This window comes from Tachysurus fulvidraco, chromosome 14, assembly GCF_022655615.1.
Source record: "Tachysurus fulvidraco isolate hzauxx_2018 chromosome 14, HZAU_PFXX_2.0, whole genome shotgun sequence".
Taxonomy (NCBI): domain Eukaryota; kingdom Metazoa; phylum Chordata; class Actinopteri; order Siluriformes; family Bagridae; genus Tachysurus; species Tachysurus fulvidraco.
This window is the reverse complement of record NC_062531.1, coordinates 10,383,708-10,399,215: the sequence shown is the minus strand read 5'-3', so window position 1 is coordinate 10,399,215 and position 15,508 is coordinate 10,383,708. Positions and strand designations below refer to the sequence as shown.

The 15,508-nt window shown below is 40.5% G+C and overlaps 1 protein-coding gene across 13 annotated transcripts in view; it reads right to left on the bottom strand.

Moving 5' to 3' along the window:
• elavl4 (ELAV like neuron-specific RNA binding protein 4) overlaps window positions 1-15,508 on the bottom strand; it is a 68,031-nt gene that overhangs the window by 20,019 nt on the left and 32,504 nt on the right. For 11 of the 13 annotated variants that reach the window (XM_027166496.2, XM_027166492.2, XM_027166497.2 and 8 more), the window contains 3 exons: window positions 14,249-14,335; window positions 11,025-11,265; window positions 1,581-1,684 (listed from right to left, as the gene is read on the bottom strand). In XM_027166496.2, the coding sequence (XP_027022297.1) occupies window positions 1,581-1,684; window positions 11,025-11,265; window positions 14,249-14,335 (432 nt within the window). The remainder of the gene's footprint in view (window positions 1-1,580; window positions 1,685-11,024; window positions 11,266-14,248; window positions 14,336-15,508) is intronic. The other 2 variants (XM_047799987.1, XM_047799988.1) reach the window with 1 other exon arrangement.

The window sequence follows — 15,508 nt, the reverse complement described above, 5'->3', positions numbered from 1 at the left end:
TGGACTGTCTTTGCTTGTTTGTGTCTTTCGTACATGTGTGCAAGACAGAATGTGAAGGACATAGTGAGAGAGAGAGAGAGAGAGAGAGAGAGAGAGAGAGAGAGAGAGAGAGAGAGAGAGAGAGAGAGAGAACATGCATTATGGGTGCATGTGAGAAGAATGTTTGTGTGAAAATGCATCATAGGTTAAGCAGGAAACTCAAATCAATGAGGGTCATTAGAGTACCGTGAATGAAAAACTAAAATAAACAGCCTCTGGACTCAAATGCTTCAGCCTCACATCGGATTTACAGTCACAGGACTGGTCTGTGGTGTGGAGCACAGACCCACTGACATATGTTAAAGTGTTGGTAGTGTGCCGCTGGGAATCTGTGTGTATGAGTGTGTGTTGTGTGTGCACTTCTGCCGCCCAAACAGTGAGAGATGAGCATGTGTGCAGTGAGAAGCTGTGACGATGAGCAAACACACACACACACACACGCAGTGACTCATTTCATCTCTGATGGGTTCCAAACTGAGGCTGAAACCAGCACTACAGTCAAGTCTCCACACTCACACTCACACTCACACTCACACACACACACACACACACACACACACACACACACACACACACACACACACACACACACAAAGCCACCTGCTACTGGCCCTCTGGAAACCGCCCATGTTTGTGTTTAGCCCAGTTTCAACAAGTTTTTTTTTCTCTATCTCCAGTCCTCCCTATTTCTGTCTGTCTGTCTGTTTTTTCTTCCTTCCAGGCAGCAGAGCCTGTGGGAATGGATGCTGTGTTTTCATGTCAGCCTACAGGAAATCCAATCTGATTAGATTAGCAAGGATGTAACTGAGAGGCCCGGGGATTATATGCCAGATGATCACACAAACAACACGATTACATTGTGACTCAGACTAAAAAGGAACAGAGGCGAATATTTACAGTCAAAAATCATTTGCTATTTGTAAAAAAAAAGGCACAAAATTACATTTTTTTTCATCTGGATAAATATGGAGTACTGCTGACATTTTGGCTCCAGACAGCATATTCTCGGTCTACCTCACCTCTCTAACTGGGTTTACAGTATAACAAAAACACATTGGGGTGACTACTTAGCATTTTAGTATCTTTTCATTATACATTCTATTTTTCCTTTTTCGTGTGACTCTATGATTTGACATTTGGAGATGCATTTGCATATCAATTACACTATTTTCCCTTTTCTCCCTACAGTCGCACTCCTATTTCCTTTTGCATCTTAATGAAGCGGATTTCCCCTCCTCTTGCTTTTGTGTCGCAGCACCACAGCCCAGCACGAGTCAATACACACCACATGTGCTAATCAATGCAGCTCCACTGGCAGAAATGGTGACAGGAAACGTTCAGTGAATTGACTCGTGCAGTTGGGAGAAATGGCTGATGACTAATTGGAGAGGAAAGCAGGAGCGTACTGCCACCCAAATTAGATATTGTTCCATTAACGTCATATGATCTCATAACAAAATCAGCAACGTGCTCACACACACACCCCTTATCATACACCCACACATTTGCCTATGAATATTTTTGTTAGTATGCAACAGTACCTTGATAGTTTTGGTCTGAAGTCTGAGTCCATTTAATGTGTTGATGGCTTTTTCTGCATCCTTTGGGTCAATGTAGTTGACGAAACCATATCCGAGACTCTGTCCTGTGTGCATAAATAGAGAGAGAGAGAGAGAGAGAGAGAGAGAGAGAGAGAGAGAGAGAGAGAGAGAGAGAGAGAGAGAGAGAGAGAGAGAGAGAGAGAAAAAAAGAGAGAGAGAGAGAGAGAGAGAGAGAGAGAGAGAGAGAGAGAGAGAGAGAGAGAGAGAACATTAAAACTCAACATTAGCATTTATGATGCCCACAACTGTGTGTGGGCGTTAAGAAGTTTTCCACTGCAAACCTCTGACAGTGACTCAACTCCAATGATTTTGATTGAACATTCTCTCCCCAGCGTCTGCTACTCGGAAGGCTAAGCAGCCACCAGCACGGCAGATTCCCTGCAGAACCAGCAGCTGCATTGCTAGCAGCATTTCTCTTCCTCCTCTGGCTTTCTTTAAACATCTTGCCCCACAAGTGCAGGAGCACTCTGATGAGGACTGCAGCGCTCATCTGCATTTATTGAAACAGACATGCCCAAATCCACAGCGCATACACAAAGTGAATTGTAAATGCCAAACAGCTATACTGCTCCAAATGCTGAAAAACGACAAGGGAAATTGGAGCCAAACGCTCTTTCATGTTTGTGACAGGACATTCCACACAGTTTTTCAAAAAGCTTTCATTTATCACCGTTGCACAGACAAAAATGTATAAATACTATAAATTCTCATACATCACAATTTGGACTGTTGTATTTAGAATAAAATGAGTATGTAGCAGACACAAAAGAAATATTATGCACAAAATTCAACCATGTTTAAGAGATGCAATGTAATTGCCATAATTGACATTCACGCAATCCCATAAATAATAAATAATACATTTATTATAATAAATTTATCTTCAATAAAAGCCCCTCTCATATACAATAACACTCCATATGCTATGGGGCTCTAAAAGGCACATCTGTCTCTTATAAGATAGAATTATTATTTACTATTATTATTATTATTATTATTATTATTATTATTATTATTATTATTTGTAGTAGTAGTAGTATAAGTAATGGAAAAAGTAAAGGGACTTGTATTTGGAATAGTAATATAGCAATATTGGTAGAAGAAATATTTGTAGTAGTAGTAGTGGTTTTGTTAGTGTGGTAAATGTATGTCTTTTAGTTACATCTCACAGCTGTAATATTGTTCATACGTGTGTGTCTCTGTGTGTGTCTGTGTGTGTATCTGTGTGTGGCAGCCTGGAAGAGTGGGAAGTAGAAAAGGTTGCTATAAATGAAGTGTACTTCAAGGACTAGCAAGCACTCTTGAAGCACAAAGCTTGATAAATGAAATGGATAGATAAATACAGTAGAGTCTGTAACCCAGCCTTATGCCAGTTCCACATCTGCATGGTGACACAGGATTCAACTGTTAACTGAGCAGCTCCATCGCCATTTATTTCGGCTCTTGCTTAAGGGTACAGGCAAGCAGGAAATGCAGGAATTACACACACCAGCATAAAACACACACACACTCATGATTTATTATAGCTCAGCAGGCTTAGCAGTTTATCAGTGAAGCATACGCACGCATGCACGCGCGCACGCACGCATACACACACACACACACACACACACACACACACACACACACACACACACACACACACACACACACACTCACACTGTGTTAGAATCAAGAATGTATAACTTATATTTACAAAATAATAAGCCAATATGAAATATGCTTCAGTTTGGTAGATAGTAAGGGCTCACAGGAAAGTTTCAGGGTTTATTTTTTATATTGAAATAATTGTTTAGTTATAAACTGGAATAAATTCCAGTCTAATCACTGAGATCAGCCAACTCAATAAAATGTTGCATTGGTTATCACAGTAAATCTGTGTCTGTGCTCTGAAGCAAAATACAGAGATAAAATGAAACGAACCAAACGATGGAAATGTCTCTCTCCGCATGGAATGATTCTTTCTATCTCGAGTGCTTTCTCAAACAGGCACACACACACACACACACACACACACACACACACACACACACACACACACACACACACACACACACGCACACGCACACACACAGTCGGCCAACATATGCATGACTGGGTTTGACAAACCTTCTCAGCATGTTCATTCTCTCTCCTACTCGCAACACACACACACACACACACACACACACACACACACACACACACACACACACACACACACACACACACACACACACACACACACACACACACACACAGTGTCATTGTTGTTTAAATGACTAATTTGTTTACATTTTGGGGAATAGAAATAAAAGTAAGTTCATTAAGAAATATTGCTAGCAGGAACAAACAACATGAATAAATGCTTGAGTGGGCATGATTGGTCAGAGTTGCTTGGGGAGTCAGTGGGGAGCGGAATTTAAAAAAAAAACAACAACAACAAAAAAAGAACTTCTCACAATACCAGTCTGTAAAGTAATCTTTATATAAGAGAGAATGTTTCCTTATTACACCAGCACTCAGACACACACAGGCTTATCAAACCCTTCAAGCTTTCATCGTGGAAGTTTCTATCCAAAACAGAGCACAGGCTATTAAGAACAAGAACTGAGCTGAAGCATAAGAAATGTCAAAGCTAAAGAAATGATGCTGAAAAATTCCACTGGGAAAACAAGGCAGTAAACATTTGGTGGTGAAGTGGAATATTAACCCAATTAAATTCAATTAGATTAATGGATACATTAACTTGTATATCGTAATTGTCAATTTAAATGGCAAAAACACAAAATGATACATTGCACTGTTAATGAGCTTTTAATGAGCATGCATCTCCACTTTTTCTGACTTTCAATTCCCCCAAGCAAGCTTGCCACCAAGACAAATAGAAAAATGTTTGAAAGAAATTTGCACAGACAACAGCACACAGCCTAATGTCAAATAAGTGTTGAAAAGCATTAATAATATTTAAAACTATCCTCCATTGGTATTATGGAAGCTCTGAACTATGTTGTCAATACTGAAGAGTGGATCTGTGAACAGCGCGTGTGTTACAGATCCTAATAAAGGTGTAAAATCTGGAGAGCTGTTTTCATTAGACATGACATCAATTGTGCCATATTGTGATTTTTAGAACAGCTGTCCTCGTGTCAGCCATGACCACTAACGATTATGAGTATGACGAGGAAGAGGCAATACTGTAGCAGTGGCTCCATGTGTGTCCTTTTGGCTTTGTGTCTTGTTAGAAAATGTTCTAGAGAGAAAGTGAGATGTTTGTCAGGGTGACAATAAGGATCTGTGACAAACATTTATACCATAAACCCCCTACACAGCATCTGCATGATAAATCAGGTCTGGTTGGTGTCCTGCATTCATAACACACATCCATACACAAATTGTCACACCATCTTTTTTCTCTGTTCTTTTGCTCACACGAGTCGACTTTCTATTGCGATGTAACGTATTGGATAATTTGTGTTTCCAGCAGCATGACAGTCTACTCTCAAAATCTTCATGCCAGACTGGAAATGTGAATATTTCAAACTCGGCCTGAATGATTTAAATGGCTGAAACATCATTTAAAGGTCCAGTGCTTTCATTGATTGAGAATGAGATAAAACATTGAGTTAAACACTACATTGCCTGCAGCAATCTCCTCGTTTTCCAACTCTCTGGCAGCCATGTTACGTATTTTCACTTGAGTCGGGTGGTGGTGCAGAAACAGGAATCTGTGCCGGAGAAAAGACGGGAAGAACGGCTGTGCGAAAAGAAATGTGACAGCTCTGTGAGCATCTGAGGCTAACTCACCTTGATGGAATGAAGCTTCCTGGCTGCACAACAATGAAATGTGTTTGGTCAGTCTAAAATTTTGTCAGATTTAGGATGTGGAAGGCAAAAAAGGAAAAGAGAAAAAGCCTCTTCGATTTGTCAAAACAGATGTATCACTGGTGTTCCCTGCCTGACATTTTGCCCTTGCTGCAACAGCATCTAGGGAGAGTACTGCTCTCTGCAGAGGAGACGTTTCACCATTTTCAGCCCTTCTGTTATATTAGCAACAGGACAGAAGACACATGCAAAAAAATAAAATAAATAATAATAATAATAATTAGTTTATACCTAATCAGAACTCATTCTTCAATTTGATGGTTAAGTATGAATTTATGACTTTTCTAATTTGCTCAGTAATCTTCTATCAAAAGAGACAAAGGCTTGAGTGGGGTGTAATTAGATAATGCGGTGTGTTATGATATAAGTTTGCATTATAAATGTTGTTTATCATCAGCTCTAATGGCTTTAATTCAGCCCATTCAATGCTACATAAGCTACATAATTCACTCAAGGCTGGCTAAGTGCTTTCTCAGACAAAAGCTAAAAGCAGCTTTGTATCTTCTGATTGAATTTTCATTAAAGGCTAATATTTCTTTGCTTGAAACTCTTAGGCTTACATGGGTAGCAACTTGTAGGCAACATAAAAAAAAACAAAAAACCTGAATACAATCCAACAGAAAAAAGTTAACTATTTGACATGTTTGATTGATTGTGTGTTACTTCACAAATAGCAATATGTTTGTAAAGTAATGCATAAGCAAATTGGGCATCATATATATATATATGAGAGAGTGAGAGAGAGAGAGAGAGAGAGAGAGAGAGAGAGAGAGAGAGAGAGAGAGAGAGAGAGAGAGAGAGAGAGAATATTGAGTGATGGGTTTGCTTTTAACAGTATGAGATACAATGTGTTGTTGAAATGCACTTCAAAAGTACATTACAATGACTGGAAATGTGTGGGTGTAAATGGAAGTATAAATGAAACAGTTTCACGTCGGTGGATTTTTACTTGTTGGCTTAACATAATTGATTACAGCTTTAAAAAACACTTGGTACTAATTTGCAGATCTAATTTTTTTTTTCTACGACCGAGAAAATTTGTTTTATGATTTAGTGCAAACACAGCCAGAATTGTTGTGACAGCTTAACAGATGACTTTTCTGTGGTGCACTTTAAGTCTAGATTTTTATATAAGCAAATGGCAAATAAATAAATAAATAAATAAATAAATAAATAAATAAACAAAATGTACCTACCAATATTTAATAATATACGTCTACTAGACCTGAACACACTTTTGTTCAATTTTATCTACAGATTAGCTGCAAAATATCATCCATGAATGTACAGTCCTCTTCCAGTAAACAGCACAGTGTAAACTGATGGGATGCTGTCAGCATTTTTCTCTGCCAGGCTAGTGGAACAGCTGGGAAACGAGGAGCTTCCCACCCCCGGGTTCTCCTTCTCCCCACTGAGCTGGAGCCTACGGCGACTTGGTGCACAGCCCAAAGAGTGTGGGCTGTCTGAAATGGATGAGTGTATGGGGAGAATGCTGAGTGCAGTGAATATGGGACACCCCAAACAAAGCAATGTTGGACCCTCGCACATGACAGATCTGGCAGCTGCTCCAAAGGCTCCCCAGAAGCCCACGTGATGCTGTGATGTGGAAAATGAGCTGTCGAATAATCCATGGGCTGATGCTCATTTCTGGTGTAGATGTTGTGTATGTTTAACACATATAGTGTTTCATAAGAGCTGTAGGAGGCATGTTTACTGTAAAATGTATTAAAGAATATGGACATAAAGCAAAATATATATATATATATGTTATAATGTCTAAGAAATCCAAGCTGATACTGCTAGGGTGAAGGATCATGGTGCGTTATAAGGATCCTAAATGCTGTATGGTATTTTAGTTACACTGTGACACAGTGGGAAAATCACTCCTTATTTCCCCAGCCAATTGTCAAGTTTAGAAACGCTGATTTCTTTTCCTTTGGCGTTCATCAGAGGAAATGAGACGGTAAAGAAAGGTTCATTGTAAGACAAAGTAAATTGGCTTTGGATGCTTTTAGCTTGAATAACAATTACACATGCTCTCGCTATGCTGAAATTGGAATTCATCAAGGCATCACATTAATTGTCTCTCCAGCATAAACTCGAATATTCATGATCTCCACTTTACAGGGCGCAACTTCACGTTGTCTTTTGTCACACCTGTCTTGTGGCACATCTGTCCTTAGTAGCTCTCTGTATAGTTACTTTGGCTTTATTTTTAGTCTAATGCTAATTAAAACACTTATGACAACAACCGGGTACAAATCGGGTATTCTCAGATGTTCTTCAGGTACCTGAGAACATGAGTTTTGTCTGATACTCTACACTGTTCCCAGGTCAGCTGGAGGTCAGGATGATGCTCAGAATTTGCTTAGACTTGCTGCATTCAGGTCAGTCGTACAACAGATGGCGATGGTGTTCAGTGTGCGAGTGGAATATGCAACTGAACAAACAGATGTACAATGTAGGAGGCTGTTTGATGTCAGCTACATAAGTGTTAAACACAGACTGAACTGATAGGAGCATCACTTTGTGTGCCAAGCCATTAAACACCAGCCAGTGGCGCCTGTGGATTGAGAGAGAATGGGAAAACAATGAAGGGGAAAGGCAGACATCAAAGAGCATAAGAGTGTGCGCTATACGATTTTCCCTTTCAGGGGACATGATAGAATGTTGGCCTGAGTGTGAGAGAAAGAAAAAGGAGCAGTTTTTCATTTTTAATTGCACAGTAATTGTTTGCCGCTCACAGAATTCAAACAGAGGACATTTTAACCCTCCTCCTGAGATAGAAAATAACAGATGCAGTCAATCGGTTGCACTACATGACTATGTTTCCTTTTTTTCGGATTTGTCATTATAGCACATTCACTCATCCTTGTCAGTACCCCAAACCTATAGATCAGACTCTCTCGTGTTTTCTCTACCGACCGGCCCGAGCATTGTCTTTCTACAAACACATTTACATATTCCATTAAGGGTTTTCATTGAAGATGGAGCGCAGGCTATACGAAACCTCTTCACGTAGTACATGCGCTTAGGTTTTTTTATTAGCAGTCAGCCGAGGGGAGCTGAGACAGCAACACTGGCGGAAGATGCATGCTTTATTCAGGCCTTTAAAAACAAAGACTTTGCACTATGTTAGCAGCATAGCCATCTGTTTTATTCATGGCCTTAAACAAATACTCATTGTAATGTCTTTTTCTACCTTTAAAGCTGGGCTAAAATAGTTTCTGCTGACAGAAGACACACAAATAAGTATAAATGTTGCCCCTAACAACTACGTGATGCAGCCTATGAAACATTTCCTTTACTATTTGGTTAAGCTGATAGATTAAAGAACTTGATGCAGCATGTGTGTCCATTTACACACAGTTTTCTATACCTATATATTGGTACTAAATAAAAGATTAGACCTTGAGACTCTGGTTTATTGCATGCACAGCCAGCTGGTTCGAGGAGAACTGTATGCGTGTACATGTGTACGTGCCAGAGAAGATGGGTAAACAGTTTTCTTTGGCACTTCAGTGGGCAGCATTTGGCCAGGCTGTTAGGGAGCAAGAGAGGTAGCTGTAGCTAGAGTTAACTCATCTGCCTGGTGTCTCATCAAAGCTGACAGGAACGAGGGAAAGAAGAAGAAAGTGTATGAAGAGACCTGTCTGTTGTCACCTTGTCGAAGGACCCGCCGTGACTGCTTTTGAACTGCTTGTAAAAGGATTCGTGTATACGTCAAAGTGCTTTGAAAAACAGCTGAGAAAGTCTTCTTGCTTGCGTCGGTGGGATGCGGATGAAAGTCAAACGCGTTACACAGTAAGATTGATCTGGTCAAATATTTTGACATTGAAGCACAAAGGTCATCTATGCTTCTTCTCCCCCCATCGTCTCGCTTATAACCCAGAGAGTGTAGTTAATGATAGCAGCAGCCTGAACATACAGTCATAATGCTCAAAGAATCTGCAGTGCTTTCTTAGTCTAAAATCCTGAACTAGGAAACTGAACACTGGCACCACAGATTTCCAACAGTAGAATGTGGCAGAAAGGAAGAAATGAGAGTATTGATAATGCTTCGTGCTCTCCGGAGATATTTTAGAGACGGGGTGGAATAGAATCTTGAGTACTTCCTAAAAATAAATAAATAAATGAATGAATAAAACCGGCATAAAAGCTTCTTAACACTTCATAGATGTTTCCGCACTTCAGCAGTATTACTCTGAGGTTTTTATAAAACCGTCATGTTCCTGTTCTGAACATGGCTCACCACTGTTACATAAGAGAAGGTGACGGAAACGAGTTGAGGTGTAGCAATAATTATCTGGTATTTTATTAACTTGATCTGTGTCATCTGCATGATGTGTTAGTTCTGCTTGATTTCCCACATGCACAGTGAAGATTAGAACAGGCTTTGAATATAAACATTTGGAAGAATTTGTTCTATCTGATCTAAACGTTATCCTTTAATAAATGCAATTCATTCTCCTAGAAACCAGCAGGAATGTGAATGTTGCCCATCGAAGCACAAACACATTTACTGTACAGTTTCACTTAACAGTGTTCAAGATCATTTCAATTCCAATGTGAAACAACTGAATCTTTAACAGTGAATCTCTGAATCTGTGACTTTTTTGGGGGAAAAAAATCATTTGAAAGAGATATTGTTCATGAAAATGCTAAATGGTACAATTGTGTAGACTAAATATTATAGTAATCATGTGATCCAAAATTATCCTTATCCAAACCATATGGAGAGATAAAGTGGTGCCATGTCAAGACTAATGCTCCACCGTCTGCCTGTTTGCCCATGACCCCAGCACTGGTTTGCTTCTGACTCAGACCTGTTTCTTGCTGGGATTTGTGGCCAGTTCTTTCCTACTCCCTCTTTTAAGCCCATGTCCTTCTTTTGTTTAAAAAAAAAACAAAAAAAAAACAATGGCTTTAAGACCGGCCCTGGTCTAATGAGATTATCTGGAGCAAAGTGTCACTAAGTAGGATATAAAATGGAAGCCATTATCTGGCATTATCTGTTCACAGCCTCCACATCCATCTGTGCGCCACCCACATGGCCACTAGTGTGGGATTAGCAGGGGAGTGCAGCTTATATACCACAGCGTGTCCTCTCTCTCTCTCTCTCTCTCTCTCTCACTCTCTCTCTCTCTAAAGGCTTAAACGTGTGGCCCCTACAACATAATGAGCAGCGGGGAGCCTTACGATCATGGACCAATGCTCTGTGGAATATGAAACACAGCTGACTACAGCACCCTGCTCCAGAGCTGACCTGCAGAACCGGTTCTCCGATCATCTGTGTTCAACAGTTACTCTAACCGCTGTTCAGAGAAGCATCGCTAGACCGTCCTCCATTTCACACCTACATGGACACTTTGAGGGGGATTTGACTGCTTTTATTTCAACAGGGCAGATTGGCACTTGTGTTTCCCTTATTTTTGGTACCTTTCACACCCACTTCCCACCCTCTGTCAGTTCCTTGCATCAGTTTCTCCCACATGCCTTCATCTTTGCTTCCTGTAGTACCTGTGATTTTGTCGCGGACCAGCTTGCAGGACTCGATTTCGCCAATGCTGCCGAAAAGGCTGCGGAACTCCTCCTGGGTCATGTTCTGGGGCAGGTAGTTGACAATGAGGTTTGTCTTGCTGTCGTCGTTGGAGCCGCTGGTCTGCATGGGTGACGGGCAGCTGCGGTTGTTGCTCGATGGCCCGTTGGCTGTAGCCGGGTTCGGCCCATTCGTCACCTGAGGCTCCATGTTACTGATTATCTGTGGAAAAGGAATGTGGGTAAGACGAGAAGGAACAAGATAGCATGTCTCTTATTACAGAAAGTCCATTCTTAAACAAAAACTGAACTTCTAATAGGTATGAATAACAGATATAGATGAAGCCTTATATAGAAATCATGTATAAATTGTACTTACGTATTTAGTAACTTCACATTTTTTTCCAACAAACAAACAAACAACGTCAAGCGACCGCTTAAACCAAATGCGTTTATATTTGTCTAACATTCTCTAACAAAGTCACTTCTGTTACCATCAATTTGACTTTCTTTCAATTTTACAATTTAACACATGCAAATAAATTTGTCTACACACCAATAGTATAACTTTCCATAATACAGATTTTATGTAAACATTTTAGATGGTTTTTCTCTACCTCACTTTATCTATGAGGTTTTGTAACTAGGCAGTGTGACAGCAAGAGTGACATGTTTGCTGCTTGTTCAGTTGTGCATTTAAGAGCAGGTGTTAGAAGTGCATCATGTCGGCCCTGAGGGAGACGGGACTTTAGGAGCACCTCGGTTCTGTCTTCAATTTTATTTTTTACTTTCAGGATTTTGAGTGCATGTACGTTTAATTTCATCAGCCATCTTTTTTTGTGACGTTGGGTGGTTACGGCAGTGTCGTGTCCTTGTGGGCTGATGCATGTAACTGTCCTCTCCTGTCAGAGTGACTTAGAAACAAGCAATTATGAAGTGTTGGAAAACTTGGAAGGGTTCGGTTTAGCTTTCGCACCTTCCTATACTAAAGATCCTGACCCCAGGAGACAGCATTGCACAGTGTATGAACACAGAGCCGCGATGACTTTCTCATTGTGCGTGGAGTGTTTTAAAGTGACAGGTTTTTTTTAGAAACCGGCCACAGGGTCTCATGGGGCAGCCGTCACTGTCAAAACATTTCATTTGTCACTAAAATGCAGTTTATAAAGAAAAGAAAAAAAAATCCCCTCAAAAGAAACAAACATTGATCGCACCTGGATGAACTCAACTCATATCTCACTAGAGGGATGTTACTTAACCATTTTTAATATTTAGCTCTGCTTTCTGCTTTTCAGACATGGTGTGGAATGCAGACTGAAATCTAAAGAGCTTTGTGCTGATAGATTCAAAAGTGGCGAATAATAGAGTGGAGAGGGGAAAACTGAGATCTAAGCTAAAATACAGCCGCTTATATTTTTAGCTGTCCAAGCTAGATTTTGTGTCTGCGCTCTATGAGGAGGGGACGTTGTCCCCTCTTATCAAAAACAATAAAATTGTTGTCCTCTCAGTCTAAAACAAGACCATTGTTCACATTTATTCTGATTTCAAAAGAAAAAACATCCTGTGAATTTTAAATGTAAAGACCTTACAAATGCAAAGTGACATTGATCAAATTTTCTAAATTCTTATAAAAACAAGATTGGTTATTATTTTGTTATTAATAGGAAAACAGGCTATATGCAATAATTGATGAATTGTCCTCTGAGACTTGTATTTAAATGTATTATTTTGCCTTAATTTTTTGTCTTGGCATAAACATCCTTCTAATTTCAAAAAGACGAAATAATACTTGCAGCATGAAAGATGCAAAGCTCTAAGGACAGTATGCAAATAGTAGTGAGACAGACATACACGCACAGGACAAGATTGCTCTGTGTGTGTGTGTATGTTTGTGTGTGTGTGTGGGTAAGTTGGGGGAAATAAAGGGGCATTATTGGCTTCTTCTGAGTGACATTCTGTTATATTGTACTAGCATGATAGAAAATGTATGTGTTTTTTTGAGTAAAATAAAATTGAATTAAATTAAAAATGGTGTTTAATTAAATCCTTCCACCTACATGCCATCGCTACACTGCAGAAAGTCTACAATTGTCCTCCCGTGTTTTAACCCTTCTACACCATTTTTTTTTAAACCTGTCGGATTCCGGAGGCACTTGTGGTGTTTCTAACCACCACTGCTAAAAGTGACTCTAAATGATCAGCACACATTTTAGTTGTAAACTATGTAACATATAGTACAGAACAAGTCGGGATGCAGTGTTTTCCGTAGCAGACTCAGGAGAAGGCAGTCGGTGATAAAGGAAGGTTGCGCCGTCACAAAAGCCTCGGTGTCAGCCTGAGGACAGACAACGGCTTGCCTCTTATTCAGCTGAACACCAGCTCCAGATTACACTCCTTTATTTCTGCAAATGCAATGGCAGACTGTTCCTGAATGCTGTGTCGCTTCGCTCAACCTGTGTGTATACGTGCATGTGTGCAAATGTGTGTGAGTGGGAAGGAAAGTAGCTCTGCTACTCTGCCTTACATAAGAATGTCAGGATGGGGATAAAAATACAGGTTCAACCAGCCTAATGTCCCCGAGCCATGGAGATCCAGAGGTGTGCTGGATTGAGTGTGTGTATGTGTGTATGTGTGTTAGCAGCATCATGAACGGATGTGTTTCAGTGTGCCTGTGCTACCTGCCATTTAACCAGTGCACTATAATGGCCTTATTAGTGAGGATGTTGAAATGTCAGGCTCTATTCTAATACATGTTTTCACTGGTAATGCTCTCCAGTCATTAGAGGGGCCCGGGGGCGGTGCCTAGCTCTGTGCAAGTTTCATGCCTTTCGTCAACAAAATCTAGGAAGAAAAGAACATGAATCTAGAAAAGCAGCTAGAAAATAAAGAGATAGAAGATAGAAATAAAGCAGAAACCATGACCAATACAGCTATGGTGTTACATGTGCTTCAGTGTGTTAGATGTCTATACTGTATGTGAGCAGGAAAGACTTCCCACTTAACAAGCTCTACAATCACAGCACATACAGCGAAGCAAACTTTACACAAAAACTACCAGCATCTACTAGTACTAGATGTGCACTATATTACTGTATGCACAAAGCACCCTTGACACTACTAATGCGGTGTGCGAGGCCTTTGTCGCCAGCAGGTCAGTAGCAGGAATGGTGGTAAAAATGGCAGTAAGTGGGTGGCAGTCTCCTTACCATCTTTGGCTGTGTCAGCAGTCCCTTGTCAGCCCAGCCCTGGAGCTGCGGCAAGTCTGCCTGACGCCACTGAGTCTCTGTCGATCCCTACGGGAGGGGGGGGAGGGTCAATATTCAGACAGGCCTTTTTTTTTTCTAATAGCAAACCACTGTGTATCACAGCCAGCCCTGACGGTCTCCAGGCACACTAAAACACACAGGCAGCATTTTTTCTTTCAGTTGCAACCTGAAGAAATTTAGCTGGCGCCACCTCTGTAATGGGAAGTATGTGGGGATTATTGGATTCAGGTTGGGATTTGGCTTGATTCAATTCAATTCAATTAATTCAATATAAGCCTCTCTTAAAGTGGCTGCATTTTCAGATTCCACACTGTATTCTGCTTATTTAAAATGGTAGAATTTCATTCTTTTTTTATTTTCATGAAGGAAATTTGAATCATGTTAACATGCAAGCCTTTCATAAAAAGAAATACGCCCAGAATACTGTGCAGGCCAGTAGGTTCACAAGGATGACCTTTTGAGGAAGATCATGCCTGAGACGAACCAAAGAAGGGCTGCCGCAATCACAGCCGAAGCTTGGAATCGGGCACCGAAAAAGAGCCAATTTAGAAGGAGAGAAGGACTCTGAACCTGACCTTTCCCTCGGATGGAGGGGACGATGGAGGAGTGTAATGGGAGTCATCCAGCGTTCGATGATGGAGGACACACTTCAGAATTAGACAGGGAGGGGGAGGAGGTGTGGGCGCCATCTCATCTTTTAAGCCTTAGCATGGATGCTTGGGCTTTTTAGGTGCGGGAGAAAAATGGAGTGTCAGCTAAAGTGGGAAATAGGAGAGGATAGCAGAGAGGATGGGGGTGGGGGTGGGGGAATAAAAGGTTCTAGGAGCTGAGGTCGGTAATTTGAAATGGAGTCTATTTCCAAGGGTGTTTGTTTGTTTGTTCTTTCAATTTTTTGTGTTTATTAATGTATATATATATATTTTTTATTCACATGCCCATGCCACCTTGGTTTTAGTTTTAGTGAGGACCGCAGGGTATGACATCACATTCTTATTGTGAAGGTAATAAAACATTCAATGGAATTTAAAGAGAGCTCATATTACTCTGTGGTCAGGCCTTCTAGCACACATAATGTATATAAACCGATTAATAGCTACAAATAAAACATGCAGAATTCTTCAAGGTGAGAACGGCGATGACACAGCCAAGTGATGCACAAGACCTGCGTTGTGCATCGTTCATCATTCAGTGTAAAGGTTC